This window comes from Mixophyes fleayi, chromosome 1 (assembly GCF_038048845.1).
Source record: "Mixophyes fleayi isolate aMixFle1 chromosome 1, aMixFle1.hap1, whole genome shotgun sequence".
Lineage (NCBI taxonomy): Eukaryota > Metazoa > Chordata > Amphibia > Anura > Limnodynastidae > Mixophyes > Mixophyes fleayi.
Window position 1 is genome coordinate 86081032 of NC_134402.1, and position 18188 is coordinate 86099219.

Here is an 18188-nt window from a genome sequence, read left to right on the forward strand (position 1 = left end):
TAGTCACATGAATTCCACCTGCGTAGCTATTTAACATACTTGTTAAAACAAGGAGTCACCAGAAGCAATTATAAGCCACAAACCACTGTACATACTATGACTTACAGTCTTCTTTGACATTCAGCCGCTAAATCACAAACGTAATGTGATTGTAATTGCTGGAAGAAGGTTGTGGTTTGGCATCATAGAGGAAAGATAGAGAGCAGGGCAGCAGGTAAGTGTTTAATATATAGTTCCTTATTATTATAAATTTTCTTTTTTTAACTTTCCCTTGGCTAGTCTGGTCCCAAACCTCATTGTTTAATCCTCTAGGCTTACATGTCTAAATCATTATAATGTCAGTACAAGATGAGTTAAAGTGAGCATTGTCACAAGCACCTCCATATTGGCTAAAACAATGCACTCATTTTGGGTGAATTCAGAACTGTTCTTCCACTGATAATTGGCAGAGTGGGAAGGGAATGCAGTCAGATTACCTGAATATTGAATGTGTAGGAGTTAGTAACCTGTCACCTCATGTGATTATGCTACTGAGGACAGGGTTTCATTTAACAGGGGTTGTGACATGATGTTACAAACTGAGAGAAAGTAGGAGCAGGATCCTTCAACAGCATATGTAGAGATGTAGAGTGCTGATGTGACCCTTAAAGAAAAGTGTCATGGCAATCCTTTTGAATTTTTTTTTAGAGGATTACCATAGTAAATGGTCAAATTACCATGTATGATAATTCCATGTTATTTGTTAATTTATATAGAACTATATTCTCTTAGGAAAAAAGGTACAGTAATATAAAACAACAACCAAAGTACCATAAAAGCCCATGGTAATTTTATTGTTTATCTTGGTATTTTTTTTGTAAGGACAAGTTCCTATTAAATTAGTGCAGAAAAATGATAGTGTCATATGTACCCCTATATGATAGGAAGTTCACACTTATAACTAATTTGGAGTTTACTTTAAATCCGAACACAACTTGTATAAACTGCAAGGGAAACTCTGAAAGTTAGAGAACTACTAATCTATATGCCATGCCGCTTGTCCTGCCCACACAAAGCAATGAAATATGTACATACTGTACATGAATGCTAATCAGTTTTATTAGGTTTTTACAAGCTTTATGGCCATTTACATGCTTATCTACAGCCATAAATTGATATCTGAATTTCAAGACCAATTTCCATAAAGTTTGAAAGCAATTTTTTATTATTTACCTTACTTTCTTTTGACATTGCTATTTGATTAAATGAATATACAAGGCTGCAGCAAGACTGAAAAATGAAAATAGTGAGTATCTAATCTTGGATAGGAAACCATAGCATTCTGTTTTAGTATGGTTTGAATTAGGAAATAATAAACTTAGTGCAAAATGTAACAAATTAAGTAAATACATCTGGAAAGATCCATCTTCATTACTTAGGTGGTAAACCACACTACTCTGGTTGGTTTGGATCAAATCAACTTCCAGACACGCTATTCTCCAGTTTCTCAAGCAGCATTACAATATACCTAACATAATAGGTTAGTGTATGTACAAGTTCAGTGCAGCATTCTCATAAATGGTAGCATACAATAGGCTTACAGTCAGGAGAGGTACAGGGCATCACCAGACGGAATAGTAAAATATAGGTAAATGCCCAATGATACTCTAGCCGGGCTCGCTTTCAAAAGACTGGATCAATGATGCACTTGTACCGAACCATGTTCATAAAAGGCCTCCATTCTGTTTATTATCAAGCAGAGCTGGGGCATCAGGAGAAGGATTGGGCTTTGGAGGGGAGGTGACCCAGTATTGACATTTTAAACTTTTGGGACAGGGATAAAAGATTATGGGCCTGAGTCATCAAGGAGAGCAAAGCAAAAACAAGGAGCAAGTCTGCTACTGGATGAACCATGTTACAATGCAAGGGGTGCAAATTAGTTTATTATTTTGCACATAAGTTAAATACTGGCTTTTTTTTCATGTAGCACACAAATACTTAATAACTTTATTTTTACCCTAAAATTGTATTTGATCTAGGACATGTCCTACCCCAACTATAAATCTGTCGCCACATTTTAAATCTACTTTCCCCTCCAATGCAACATGGTTTTGCCCAGGTGCAAAGTTACTCCTTTTTTGTGCTTTACCCTCCTTAATAATTTAGGCCCTATGTATTTATCTCTTAATGTTAGTGATGTAGGTGGTAGAAAAGACTCAATTGCACATTACATTTAAAAAAAGTGGCAATGAAAATACCGGGTAAGAAGTGTGCATGTTACTTTGACATTTCACATACCCTATGAAAAGTACAATTTTGTTTTTAGTAATCTTCTAAGTTTTAATGGGGCTTGTAAATAAATTTAACCTCCATATGGAACACACTATTTCTTCTATAACAAATGTGAAATGAACAACTGAGATACGATCAAACTCTCTGAACAGAACAGGTACTAATTTTCTTTCAATCATCCACAGAATTTCTTTCATCATGTCTTGAGGTTGGGAATCTACTCAGATAAATCTTTGTCGAGGACAAAACTCATTTTGTTAAGTATTACTCAGAGTGGCACAGCATGCTATGTACACTAGGTCAGTTACAGAAGTAACACATTTCAGAGTCTTATTTTGAAAACTTGATTTTCTTTTACGGTTATACTATGTTCCATAGTTTAATTCAACCGCCTGGGCAGATAATAGAAGCCTATCTACTACAGTAATCAAAATAAGAACATGTTAAATCACAGATTTCTACAGGACTAAAAAAATTGTAAACAGCTAGATAAAAACACACAGAAGTGAATTTCAAAATTATCACAAATACATATGCAAATATTATGTATTCAGGCAGAATATAAGACATGTGAAACAAAGCAGTTTTGGGTAGTGTTTATTTTAGTTCAAATCCTTAAACAATTGGTATCTCTGTGTTTTACTTTACTAATAGGTTCTTTTCTGGAACTACATGTTCCAGCAAGACCAGATGCCAAATCATGTTGTGGAGTATCATTTTATATTTACTTAATTACTATTTTTAAACAGTAAAGATAGATGCTGATGATGTCATCATCATCATTTGCAAGTATCTTTACAACTGGCCTTCGGGAGTCACTACAAGAGGCATGTCTGGAAATGCATATTAAGAAATATCTTGAACCACAATACTTGTTTTTATACAGAGAGATCCCCTCCCTTCAATTACTAGAATTATGGGGTGCTCAACTGACGAGTTTTACTTCCAAACTCCTCCTCCATTAGTTCCCTAGCAGACATAATAACCTGGAGAGTTTTGAATATAATGACACTTGGTTCTAATTGTTGCTGCCTACCTTCATTGGAAACAATGCCCTACATAACTGGAATTCCAAAATAATCTGACTCTTTAAGCTGGGAGAACACCACCAACCAAAAATATACAGCATTTTCCGATTGGGAGGAGTACCAGGAAAGAAGAAGTAAACTCTTATTGAAACATGGGTACAATTGATTTTCTCTGCTTTGCACAAAACTGTAACAGGCACAAAACCATTGCTTAAAATGATCTCTCCTTGCATGTAATAGTAAAAGCTAAGATTTGGTCAAAAGAACTCACGTCATTTAATGTTATTTACAGGTACTTTTTGTGGGTTACTTAATGTCAGAAAATTTATTTTGAGTTATGAACAATTTTATTCATATTGCATAAAGATGCATATTACTGTGTGGTCATTATATATGTACTATGTAAATAAAAAATATATATAGAATTGCATACAATAACAAATAATTTTAAACAGTGTTTTAAGGTTCCTTTCCTACTCAAAATTTTATCACAATGGAACACTAAAGGTATAGATGGTATTCTAAAAACATAATTATTTCTTATAATCTGAAACATAATTGCTGAATCTCAGGGTTAAGTTATAAAATATATTTTTATCATCTATTATTGTAAATAAAATTGAATTCATATAATTGTCAATCAGAACTGACTAAGCACATGTAAAACTCCTGTGAAAATGTTTATATCAATAAACTTACTAGCTTACAACAATACAATACAGGAATGGAAAATTTAAGGGTGGCTGGTCATTTGGAAAATTAAAATGCAGCAATAGTTGAGTGCAAAAGTGGTTCCCAGACATTGTCTCAAGACACATTTTCATGCCACAATATATACTGGATATATCACAAAAATGCATGGGTAGCTGAAAAGTTTTCAGCATGAATTTAAAGCACACAATGAGGATTATTATTATTATTATTATTATTATTACCCCCTATTATATAACCCCTACTGTAAATTATAAGGTTATTATAAGTAACTGTTGAATCATGTGACCATATTTATACATGTCTCCAAGGAAACTTTAATATCCTTATTTATAGTACAGGGTGCATTATTCACTATAACAGGAAATATTTCCTAATGAACACTAGATTATTATGCATATAATACCATAGCGTGTTTTTTTTTTATTATTATTATTATTATTATTATTATATCTTTTACATTTTTGTTGTAAAACTAATAAAAATCATTTCACTATAAATATAATTATTTGTTAAGTTACTAAACTTAAATGGTTAGCAACCACTGCCCTAGCACCTACAGTGTGATCTATATATACAATATATTATGTAAAACTAGTATTTCTCTCTTAGACATAGGAATAAATAGTAATTAAATCCCATCTTATCTAGTAACAGGAAAGTAGCAATACCACAAGACATTTGTAGAGTAGATAGCACCTTAAGGTCCTTGACAGATCAAAAAGATATGTGTAGTCTTTACAGTACAGAAACAATGGGGCAATTCAATTAACCCTTGGACCAGACAATGAAAGTGCTTCCTTTCAAACTAAAAGACAAATATATGATCACATTACAATCTTGTCATTCTTCCATACTGCTGTCCAATTAAATGAAACGCTTTGTGTAATAAAACATTTCGAGGACAATCCTGACAAGCCATTTGGAAAAAAAAGTTAATAAGTTTAAAAATTCTAAAGGAAAAAATATAATTTCAGTAATGCTTTGGTTGTATAATAGAAACCTACAATACAGATTTGGAATTCAAGACACACATTTTCTATCCAAATAATTTTTTTTTTTTAATTAAAGCTTAGTAAAAAGAAAAAAAAAGAAAAAATATTTGCAAACACAAACGCAAAATGATTTGTAATGTAAGCCATTTATAATCTTATTTAAATATTAAATAAGCTTAGAAACTAACTAAATAAATATATAAATAATGTCAGTGATATTTATTAGTTGTACTAGTTGGGTCAAAGGAAGTAGGGAGAAATGTTTGGGTTTAAATATAATTGTGATTGAAAATCCCCTTTAAATGTAATATTTTGTTACTTAGGTTCAAATCTTAAGTTTGAAAAAGAAAACATTACAACTTTTTTTTTATTGCAAACACATTGGGCTTAATCCTCCATGGTCCCAATCTATTCATTTTTTAAATGCAAACCCGTTTTAAAATGACCAAATTCAATATATTTGTTCAAAAGACTAACACAGTTAATGAATCAAAAACAGTAGATCGTACCTCTGTCACTGAAGTCATCCACCAAGATAATTTCTTCTATTAGACTGTCTGGGGTCCTGTTGATCACACTGTGTATGGTCCTCAGTAGTGAAGTCCACCCTTCATTGTGAAATGGAATAATAATGCTGGTGTTTGGGAGCTTTTCCAAATAAAGCCTGTGCTTGCAACTGAAAAGAAAGCGTAAAACATGGGTCATAATTTGTATTCATACAAAAAAGCTGCAAACAATAACCAATAGTCTTCTCTTACTGATTGAGTATGTGAGATGAATTGCTTCTGCTAAGACAAGAGTAATTCTGCCAGTGCAAATGGTAAAGGTGTTATTAGCTTTTTGTAGACAAATGGTATAAAATAATTGAAATAGAAATATAGACAAGAAAAGCTCTTGTGTTGGTTTTTTAAAGCAAATTTTTTATTGAAACATTTTACATTATTAAAAAAAAACAACCTTAAACAACATTAAACTAAAAGCTAAACCCACGTAGGGGTAGTAACAGTGTCATAAAATCAAACTTATAATATAAGTTATAGTGTAAATCAGATAATATTGGTCGTTAAACATGCAATATAAGAATAAAGAAAAAATTTAATATTTTTTTGTGTGTGTGTAAAGTGTCCTTAGTCACAAAAACTGGTCTTTATCATTTCAAAATAAGCAAATATATCTATAATGTCTGAATATTAAAATAGTAGTGGCTAGGCATCTGTCCAGTGTATAGTACCATCCATCTCCCACAGTCTCTCCATAACTTAAGGAGAAATCATTCACAGATACCAAATTTTATCATATTTTTTAGTCAAGTTACAAATAGTATACATAAACTGTTTGTGTCCTACAGTATAATTTACAAGATTAATCTAGTCCTTTAGAATAGGGCCCTCCGGAGCCATCCATTTTTTGGCCATGATCACTTTCGATAACATAACTAGGATATTGACAAGTAACTTAATGAATCTATGCATATTCCTATTTAGACCCAAGCTGAATAAACACAATCTCACATTAATGGAGGATATTTTTACATTTAATTTTAGACTACATTTTCCCACCGATTGCCAGAAGGAGAACACCACTGGGCAGCTCCATACATATGCCAAAGTCCTCTTCCGCGATCCCACATCTGGGGCAAAATACTAGCTGTCTCCCACCAAATTTGGAGAGTCATTGAGGAGTAAGGTATGCCCTATGTAGGAAGAAAAATTTAATTTGGTGAAATCTAGCAGAGGCAGTAACTTGATATGAACTTTCTAACATGTTACCCCAAGCCTCATTACTAATCTCTCTTAGGTCAGCTTCCCATGTATGTTGCAATCACCGAAGACAATCCATACCTTCTTTTTCCAAGAGAATTGAGTATATAGATGAGACTTGGTGTCTGTGTCTAGGCTTACTAATTGTACCCGGGGTTTGCAAGAAGATCTGGGCTGGCCCCCCTAAACTGTGAGATCAAGGCTTGTCTAAGTTATAGGTATCTAAAAAAATGACTTCCAGGTAATCTGTACAATCTCTGAAGTTGTTTAAAGGAGTGTAATATCCTGTATCAGTAAGAAAAAGTCTTGTGTACTTAATAACACCTGTAAACTCTTCTTGAGTTAGGCTGGATACACACTGCAGAAAATTTCTCTCTATGCAATATCATTAATGATTTTTCCATCGACTAAAAGTCCCGATCAGCATGCCGATTCATGTGTATACACTATACACATTTTGCAAGATTTACCATCAGATCTGTGCTCTTCATCTGTCATAACTATTGGCTGAAAAGATCATGACTCTGTAAACTCTATGGAGATCTGCCTACACTGCTGGACATGAGAGCATACACACATCTGAATTTGACCAAAATCATTCCATCGTTTATCGCGATTTTAAGTTCATTTATAAAATAAAATTAAATGATGCTATGTGTGTGCTTTGAAACAATAAAACATGATCGCAGGAGCGTACACACTAATGCAATATTGGACCTAATGGTCGTTTATCGTGTAATTGGCACGATAATCAGGTGAAAAACCTGTAGTGTGTACACAGCCTAACATTCAGCTCCCTATTTTGAAATGATCTCCTAAAATATACCTTATGTAATTTTGCGGATTTTAATGTATTTATGTAAATTTGTATTTATTTTTATCACTTTTCTACTTGTGTAATTTAGTCATTTTTTGTATGCTCTAGCCACTATGTACATACTGTGGAACCTGTGTGGCACCTTATAAATAAAAGATAACAATAATTAAGATATAAGCCCAAGGTCACTCACACTTTACTATATTTATCTGTGAGGTAATTCAGGCATATTGTAGGCGTTCTCTCATACTAACACATACACCTATCAGCCACAACATTGAAACCACAGACTAGTGAAGTGAATAACATTGGTTATCACATTACAATGGCAGCAGTCAAAGAGTGGGATATATTAGGCAGCAAGTGAACAATCAGTTCTTGAAATTGATATGTTGGAAGCAAGAAAAATGGGCAAACGTAAGGATCTGAGCAAGTTTGACAAGGGCCAAATTGTGATGACTTGAAGACTTGGTCAGAGCATTTCCAAAATGGCAGGTCTTGTGGGGTGTTCCCAGTATGCAATATTTAGTACCTACAAAAAGTGGTCCAACGAAGAACAACCGGTGAACCAGTGACTGAGTTATAGGCGTTTATGGCTCATTGATGTGTGTGGGGAGTGAAAGCTAGTCAATCTTGTCCAATCCCAAAGAGAAGCTACTGTAGCTCAAATTGCTGAAAAGGTTAATGCTAGCTATGATAGAAAGTTGTGAGAACATACAGTGCAGCGCAGCTTGCTGAGTAGCCACAGACCCATTAGAGTGCCAATGCTAACCCCTGTCCACCATCAAAGTCACCTACAATGGGCAGATGAGATCTAGAACCGGACAATGGAGCAATAGAAGAAGGTGACATGCTCTAATGAATCACATTCTCTTTTATGTCATGTGGATGGTCTGATGCATGTACATCATTTAGCTAGTGAAGAGATGACAGCAGGATGCACTATGGAAAGAAGGCAAGCCAGCAGAGGCAGTATGATGCTCTGGGCAATGTTCTCCTGGAAAACCTTGGGTCCTGGCATGCATGTGGATGTTACTTTGACACGTACCATCTACCTAAACATTATTGCAGTCCAAGTACATCACTTCATGGCACTGGTATTCCCTGATGACATAACATGCTGACGAGGTACAATAGTCCATTCTTTCCATAAAGGTATATGTGTTACAACTTATGTTATTTTGTGTTAGATGGTTTACTCAAGCAAGTGAAGACATCCAATTCACGTGCACATCTTCTGAGGATTTTTTACAGATTGATTGTATCTGAGGATACCTTCCATTTTTATTTTTATTTATACTTTGCATTCATTAAATTGAATTTAACATACATTGGGCCTTATAATATTGATTGTACAGAATAGTATTTAAGGTTGTTGTGTGCTGGGATCATATATTGTATGTTGTTGTAAACCGAGGTGTAGGAGGTTGCTCTTATCCTAAGCAGCATGCAGGCTTGATAAGCGGAGAGTGCATTTATGCAGTAGATTTGATTCTTGTCTGTTAGAGCAGAGCGGACTTAGACCAGTATTCCTCAACAGACGTATCTTCAGATCCGCTCCTTGTTGAATATGGACACAAGTATTCCTGATGTATGTGCATTTTTTAGAAAATGTTCATTACGTTCGTTTTGCGTTTGTTAATGAAGCAGGCACTATATGTATATGAACCGGTTAGCCACCTTTGTAATCTAAAACAAAATACAGGTTCGAAAGTTCAAGACCTCAAATTTTAATTCATGGCTCAGATAGCTATCAATTTCCTCTCTTTAAGAATTGTTATTATTTTTCAATACAGTTTTGATAGCTATTGTCCTGACCTGTTTATAGAGCTAATATGAAAGTTATATCTATTTATTTTAGATGTCTCATTGTTGTTGTCTAAATGGAATTGTAGTTTTTAACTAATATTTCATTTAGTTATTTATTTATTATGGTCAATTTCCATTGTAAAGCAATAGTAGCTCCTGGTACCTCTGATTTATACAGTTAAAGATTTGACACTTTAGTTAAAGTGTGTTTCATAAATCAGCATGTTTATTTATTGATTGTTTGTTATTGTCTTAAAAAGGGTCCTGGATACCTCTTAACTTTTAAAGATTATGTACATGTAGTTAAAAGCCAGTCAAAATGATGGAAAAAAATAAGTGTGTTTTAATTGTTCATGCTGTCCTTTTATTAAGTGCTCAATAATTGGGGCAGACCTTATTGCACCCAATTTGACTTTGGCAAAATTCACAAATACTGTTTATGGAACCACAGCATTAATATTTGTTTTATCAAGAATGGCGAGGCATCTTGTTCACTGACGTTGTAGGCATTTATGTAATATTACCTCTGTCCTGTTCGCTCTTCGATTGTTCTCTCTGTGACGGGCAATTTGCTGAAGAGTCATATTTACATGGTGATGACAATCACAATCGCGTTCTTTTTGGTCATTAGTCATAGTTTGTTGTCGGGCTCTGCCCTTTGTCTTTTTGCTGCTTCTTGATGTGCATTTAACCCCACACAGACATTTGCCTTTTAGGTGGCATCGCAGTTATACTATGTTGCTGAAATTAATTGGTATATTCCTATTAATTTAACACTAAGTACAAATAAGACAAATTGAAAGAAAATGGAGTCAATTAAGTCTCTGCACTTATCTTATCATCTCACCTGACAACCTGTCCACTCAACTCTATTCCTTCCCAACTACTCCGCTTCCTCTCCTCCACTTCATGCCCACCTCTAACTCACCTCTTCAACCTGTTTCTTTCCACTGCCATATTTTCATCCTCCTTTAAACATGCGCTCCTTTCGCCTATTCTAAAGAAACCATCTCTGGATCCAGCCTCTCTCTTCAACTACAGCTCTATTTCTCTCCTCCCCTTTGCCTCCAAACTACTTGAGCGATTAGTGTACAAATGTCTGTCTCACTTTCTCTCCTCTCATTCCATTCTTGACTCTCTGCAATCAGGCTTCTGCACCCAACATTCCACTGAAACTGCTCTGACAAAAGTAACCAATGATCTACTTACTGCAAAAACTAATGGTAATTTCTCCATATTTATTCTCCTGGACCTCTCTGCTGCTTTTGATACAGTTGATCACTCTCTTCTTCTACACACTCTTCACTCCGTTGGCCTTTGTGACACAGTTCTTTGCTGGTTCACTTCCTAACTATAAAACTGCTCCATTAGTGTTTCTACCTCTGGCATATCCTCCCCTCTATTCCCACTATCTTTTGGGGTCCCACAAGGCCCTGTTTTTGGCCCTTTACTTTTTTCATTGTACACCTATTCTCTTGGGGCACTAATTCGCTCATTTGGCCTCCATTTTCACCTCTACGCTGATGACACCCAAATCTATATCTCTTCCCCTGACCTCTCTCCATCTGTGCTATCTTGTTTAACTGCTATCTCCAAATGGATGTCCCAACGCTATCTAAAGTTCAACATGTTCAAAACAGAGCTTATTATCTTCCATCCTGCCAGAGTCACTACCTGCCTTCAAATCTCCCTCACTGTCAATAACATCACAGTTTCCTCACATCCAGACTCTCTCCCAGTCTTGTCGACTCCACCTTAAAAACATTGTCAGTATACGCCCTTTTCTTACTCAACATGCTACCAAAACTTTTATCCATTCTCTCATCATCTCCCGTCTTGACTACTGCAACCTCCTGCTATCTGGCATTCCTGACACCCATATAGCCCCACTTTAATCCACCCTAAATGCTGCTGCAATACTGATCTTCCTCTCTCACCGCTCCACATCTGCTGCACTACTTTGCAAATCCCTACACTGGCTCCCTGTGTCCACCAGAATCAAATTCAAATTACTCACCCTTACCTACAAAACCCTCAACAAAACCACTGCTGCATACATCTCAAAGCTCATATCAAAATACTCTCCCTCCTGCCATCTTAGATGTACCTCTGACCTGCACCTTGTCTCATCCCTGGTAACCACCTCTCACTCCCGCCTATAAGACTTCTCCCGTACTGCTTCCCACTTATGGAATCCCTACCACGCTCAATCAGACTTTCCCACAGCCTTCAAATCTTTAGATGCTCTTTAAAAACCCATCTTTTTTTTAGAGGTGACCTTATCCTCGATAAAACTATTCACACTAATGCACCCTCACAACTATCCCAATCTATACTCTGAAACACATTTACTCCTCTTGATTCAGATGTGCCGTCTTCAACTTAGAATGTAAACTCTCTAATGAGCAGGGTCCTTCATATCCTTTGTTTTCATGCCTGCATTTATTTTGTCTACCTTTTATGTCCCTGTTTTATGTATGTACTGTTTTCCCTACTCTACGGCGCTGCAGAAACCGGTGGCGCCTTACAAATCTATGATAATAATAATAATAATAATAGCAAAGGTCGTTATAAATGGTAACTGCCACTCAAAAAAGCCCAAGAAATGAAAAAATCTAGTCAGTAGGATTAATCAAGTACACAAAAGAGTCATTTGCAAACATTTTACAAAATTTGTTTGTGTGTTTTGTGTGCGTAGCCTTTTATAGGTATAGATGAGAAACACTTGAATGTGAACGTGAATTTTTTTACTGTATAATATAAATAGTCACTTTTTGCTCTTGACATTATTACAGATATCACAGCTTAGTGAGACAAATGGTACAAGTGAGCAGCACTCACTACATGTTCAGATTGTCCGGGTAAGCTTTAATCATGCCGTACTAGCATAAAAAACACTATGCAGTGGGTGAGCATAGTGTAGAGAAATCAGAGCATCCTCACCCTTCCAGAAATTTTCGATTGCTCCATCAGCTAAATTTATATGTGCTACATCTGTAAGTGTAATGTGTGCACTATACACCAATCAGCCACAACTTTAAAACCACCTGTCTAATATTGTGTAGGTCACCCTTGTGTCACCCAAACAGCTCTGACTCATCGAGGCATGGACTGCACAAGACCTCTGATGGTGTCCTGTGGTATCTGGCACCAAGAAGTTAGCAGCAGATCCTTGAACTCCTCTAAGTTGCAAGATGTGGGCCTCCATGACTCGGACTTGATTTTCCAGCACATCCCACAGATGCTCGATTGGATTGAGATCTGGAGAATTGGGACACCAAGCCAATACCTTAAACTCTTTGTCATGTTTCTCAAGAATTTTTTTGCATTATGTTGCTGAAAGAGGTCACTGTCATCAGGGAATACCGTTGCCATAAAGGGGTGTTCTTGGTCTGCAACAATGTTTAGGTAGGTGGTACATGTCAAATCATGAATGCTAGGACCTACGTTTTCCCAGCAGAACAGAGCATCAAACTGCTGGCTTGCCTTCTTCCCATAGTGCGTCCTGGGGCCATTTCTTCCCTAGGTAAATGATGTACACGCACCTGTGCATATATATGATGGAAAAGAACACGTGATTCATCAGACCAGGCCATCTTTTTCCATTGCTCCATTGTCCAGTTCTAGACCTCATGTGCCCATTGTAGGCACTTCTAGCAGTGGACAGCATGACCACTTAGACCGGTCTGCTGCTAGGCAGCCCCATATGCAGCAGGTTGTGATGTTCTGTCATAGCCAACATTAACTCTTTCACCAATCTGTGCTACAATAGTTTTTCTGTTGGATTGGACCAGTTTGGTAGGTACTAACCACTGAATACCAGTAACACCCATTTTGGAGATGCTCTGACCCAGTTGTCAAGCCATTATGATTTGTCATTGCTAAAGTCACTCAGATCCTTATGCTTGTCAATTTTTCCTGCATCAACTTCAAGAACTGACTATTCACTTGTTGCCTTATATATCCCACCCCTTGCCAGATGCCATTGCAATGAGATAATCAATGTTATTCACTTTTCCTGTCAGGGGTTTTAATGATATGGCAGATCGCTGTCTATCTGTTTTAAGCAGACACGGTAGTAAACCAAATCTTAAGCCTCTCTCCTTAATTTCTCTCACTGAACAATTCTTTTAATTAATCCACAACAAATAGCAATACATGGTTACATTTTAATTAAGAAAGACTGATCTCTAACCTTTAAAACGGATTTCCATTTAAAGTTGTCTCTCACTATACTTAAAGTACAGTGTATTGTGTAGTTGCATTGTATATATTGTTCATGGTATTATTTAAACATTTAAATCTATTACAATGTTGCTGCATCAATTATTCATTCAGACAATACATTGTGATGAATTTCATGCCTTAATTGCTAGCTTAAGTCCTGATTTAGTTTGCATTACTGACATGTTAATTGTACACTAACCTCTTTTTATTTGAACATCTTTTCTGACTTTGGAATTACAGATATTTTCAAATGTGACATCTACCTTTAGGGCAAGAGGCGTTTACTGATGCAAGCAGTATCATTTGCAGGCATGTAATGAATCGGTAACTGGCTTTGGCCCACATCAAACCCTCGCTCTCAAATGCCAATATATGGTGAGTAGCTAGTGATCTGCTGAGAAAGCACTTTGTTTTAATAGCACTGAGAGGGTCAGGGCTAGTCATTTTTTAACTGTTATTGATTAGAGGGGAAGCCTAAGTAATGCTAAAAAGTCCAACTAATCTAATACTTGGTATATGGGAAAACAGCAAAATAAATCTTTTTTATAGCAGAGTAGTTGCTTCTTACAAATAAGAAATATGAATGGCATGGTGACTTGAAGCACCAGGTCAGCAGAAGTTCAAAGGAAAATATGCATAAGCAGGATTAAAGTCTTGTAGCAGCCCTTACAATTGCCTTGCTATATTCATGGTATAAAAAGTGAGGCAGCAAGAAAAGAAATCTGTATTTGCTTATGCATATTTTGAAGAAAGAGAATGCTCCTTTTCTGTAATTATTTTTGTACATTTAGTTATACTTTCCAGAGAGTGCTACACAAATGGGATTTATGAATGGATTGTATTGCCAAAATGCCATCCACAGAAGTGCGACCATCTGGAGTGTTCTGTTGATATACTAATACTATCCCAGCAATCACCTTTAATGGCATCTAAACAAAAATAGAACTGTGAGTTTTCCAATTGCTGCCGTCTCTACAGGAGGCAATCTTTCTCCCTGTGCAAATTATACCTTAACATTTCTTCATCTCCAAAGAGTTGTATCCTGGACATTTAACTTCAATACAGTGAGCATAAACATATTTGTGAGGATATAATTACAATAAGGAAAGTAAATGGGCTCTGTGCCTAGTAAAAGGCGGTGTAGTTAGATTTCTGATTTGCATCTTCAGCACATTGGTTGGTAAAGTGTTGCATTGAAACTATTGAGATCCAGTTGTACAAAACAATACCCTTTATTCATCCAGGACATGTATCTATGTTGTTCAAAATCTATTTGTTTGTTTAGATAATAAAACCACCAAGTTATCTCTTTTATTTACATATAAATAATATTTTCTCTAACGCACTAAAGGTGACTTCTTTGATTTCTTTGAATATCTATCAAAAAGGTGATTAATAAGTAAGATAACACACTATTTTATGTGGCTCCTATAAAAACTAAGCTATGTAATATTATTATTATAATACATTTTATATAAAGCTATGACATTTACTTTGTATTATAGAAAAAGGTAAGAAGACCATTCAAATACAGAAATAATGGCACTGATAGCTGAAGCTTATATAATATTTCAGAAGACTAAACCACATTTCTTATTATTCTCAGTGCCTAGACAATGTTATGTTAGCCATTGAGATTTTTGGTTATATGTTAAGATCGTCACACATGAATCCCCCCCTCCTCCCTAGATAAACTATTGCATTTTCATATCATCGCTTTAATATATAATTGAGGCACACATTATGATCTAATCATTTTTAATCTAGGCATTTATCAGATTTTAAGTTAAAAAGTAAGTGATTACATCACGCAAACTACAATTTTTATCTGAAGGAGCAGAAAGACATTTACAGTGTATGCACAATATATATCGAAGAGGTGTAAGCTCATTAGACTTTAACAGCATGATTGCAATACAGTCTCTTCAATCAGTTTCTATCCAATCATTTTAAAATTATTATTATTATTATTATCCTTCATTTATTAGGCGCCACAAGAGTTCCGCAGCGCCGTACACAGCACAGACAGTAGACTAAACAAGGTGACACATTACAAACGGTTAACAAAAAATACCAAAACTTCAGAGACTCCAGGCAGGCTAATGCTAAAGACGGAGCAGAAGAGCAGGTATGGAGAACAGAGGGAAGAGGGCCCTGCTCAAATGAGCTTACATCCTAAGGGAGGGTAGACAGATCTCAGGCACACAGGGAGCAAGTTGAAGTAAGAGGGGAGAGAACAGGGGGGGCGGGAGAAGAGAGGGGAAGAACAGGTGGAGGAGAGGTTAGGTGGAAGGTTGGTAAGCCTTTAGGAACAGGTAAGTTTTGAGTGCCCTCTTGAAGGAGGACAGATTGGGAGAAAGACGGATGGAGCGAGGGAGGTCGTTCCAGTGAAGGGGGGCAGCACGGGAGAAGTCTTGGATTCTGGAGTGGGAAGAGGTGATCAGAGTGGAGGAGAGGCGACGGTCATTGGCCGAGCGCAGAGAGCGGGCAGGGGTGTGAATGGAGAGGAGGTTAGAGATATAGGGAGCAGTAGACTGAGAGAGAGCCTTGTAAGTGACGGTCAGGAGTTTGAAAAGGACTCTGTAAGGAATGGGGAGCCAGTGTAGGGCAAGGCAGAGAGGGGAGGCAGACGAGGAGCGGCGAGAAAGGAAGATGAGTCTTGCAGCCGCATTGAGTATAGAGCGGAGGGGGACGAGATGGAAATGGGGGAGGCCGGTAAGAAGGAGGTTGCAATAATCAAGGCGGGAGATGATGAATGCGTGGATGATAATTTTGGTGGCATCCTGGGAGAGGAAGGGCCGGTGCGGGCAATGTTGCGTAGCTGGTAGCGACAGGCTTGGGCGAGGGATTGGATGTGGGGGGCGAAGGAGAGAGAGGAGTCGAGGGTAACGCCCAGGCAGCGGAGTTGGGTGACAGAGGAGATGGTGGTTTTGTTAACAGTGATAGAGAGGATGTGGTGGGCGGGGAGTCTAGGGGGAGGAAAGACAATCAGTTCAGTTTTGGAGATGTTAATTTTGAGAAAGCGCGATGACATCCAGGAGGAAATGGCAGAGAGGCAGTCAGATACACGAGAGAGGAGGGAGGAGGAGAGATCAGGCGAGGAGATGTAGAGTTGGATGTCATCAGCGTAAAGGTGATACTGAAGACCGAATGAGGAGATGAGAGCCCCCAGGGAGGAGGTGTAGAGCGAAAAGAGTAGAGGGCCAAGAACAGAGCCCTGAGGGACGCCAACAGGGAGAGGGAAGGGGGTGGAAGAGGAGCCAGATGTGGATACTGAGAAGGAGCGGTTAGCAAGATATGAGGTGAACCAGGCAAGGACAGATCCAGAGACCAGAGACCAGAGACCAGAGATCCAGGACAGATCCAAAATTAATTGATTTAACCAAAATCAATTGTATTATTAATTTATTTTCTCATCTGCATATGATCATATTAGACAATGGCACTGCTGTGGATTATTTAACAATTCAATACAAAATTATCACATTAAATAAACAGATTGCAAATTGTGGCAGACTAAAATATCTTCAAATATTGTGGTGACCAGTAATACTACAATCCCATTTGCTCTATTATTTGATAATTGATGTGCCTGAGAAACGAGCATGTTTTCAAACAGGGCCTAATTAAGGGTTCAGGCTGCCCTAGAATAATACGCTTGTAGCACCCCCTTGTCTTCCATGACCGGCTGAAGGTAATAATGAACTGGTCCGTATCTTAAAATCTGGCTTTCTTCACCCCCAGCAGTAATTATATTTGCTTGTTTTTTCGAAACTCAGCTCCACTCATTATTTTCAAGCCTTTACCATTGTCCAGATGAAAACCTTATTAAAAAACCTAAATTAGTTTCAGTTTATACGTCTCCCTGTCACAATTTTTCCCCCAAAGAAATCTTGCACCCCCCAAAACCCTTGTGCCTTAGGCTGCAGTCTAGTCAGCCTATTGGATAATCAGGCCCTGTTTTCAAGAAAGTTTAAAAAGTTGTAAAAACAAGTCTAATAAGGTCAAATTACTTCTTGGAGACAACCTTTAATGGTAGGTAAGGAAATGCCTGATGCAGAGTAGTAGGCTCTATGGCCAATGCCAGCAGATTATAACTCCACAAGGGAAAGAAAGACACACACAGATATGCAGTTTAAAGGATAAGCGCTGACAACTTTCTTTCTGTTTTGTATACATATATGGGCATTTATATTGCCACGCAGCTGGTACCACATACAATATGGGATATACCGAGCGCGGGCTTGTTGCCAAGCAGCTGGTACCATATATAATGTGGGATATACCGAGCGCGGGCTTATTTTTCTCTGGTTTTGTTTCAAAATATTGCCTTTTTGTCATGGCAGCTGTCCATCAAGCCTATTTAAGGCACATTTGGGTGTGGCTCACAAGCCAGCCTTTGCTAGATGTAAACCCCTATACCTGGGAGGTGAGTGCATCTGATTTTAACTGCATTTTAATAGTTTTTAAAGCATATAGGTCAGTGTAGGACCTGCATGTAATGAGGTACCCTTGACGTGGGATGCAGGCTTAAGTCTTTTGATCAAAATATGAACTAATACCTCATGTT

General features: G+C 37.1%; 1 protein-coding gene and 1 long non-coding RNA gene across 8 annotated transcripts in view; one reads left to right on the forward strand and one right to left on the reverse strand.

The window, feature by feature from the left end:
* GALNTL6 (polypeptide N-acetylgalactosaminyltransferase like 6) overlaps positions 1-18188 on the reverse strand; it is a 1017111-nt gene that overhangs the window by 634459 nt on the left and 364464 nt on the right. Inside the window, exon 4 of the mRNA XM_075197705.1 lies at positions 5515-5681. Within this exon, the coding sequence (XP_075053806.1) occupies positions 5515-5681 (167 nt within the window). The remainder of the gene's footprint in view (positions 1-5514; positions 5682-18188) is intronic.
* The window catches only part of LOC142139840 (uncharacterized), a 97042-nt gene that overhangs the window by 47510 nt on the left and 31344 nt on the right, over positions 1-18188 (forward strand). For 4 of the 7 annotated variants that reach the window (XR_012688256.1, XR_012688258.1, XR_012688257.1 and 1 more), the window contains exons 1-2: positions 9598-12799; positions 13859-13993. This is a non-coding gene — a long non-coding RNA (uncharacterized LOC142139840). Of the gene's footprint in view, positions 1-5417; positions 6692-9597; positions 12800-13858; positions 13994-18188 lie in introns of those variants that run through there. The other 3 variants (XR_012688261.1, XR_012688260.1, XR_012688259.1) reach the window with 3 other exon arrangements.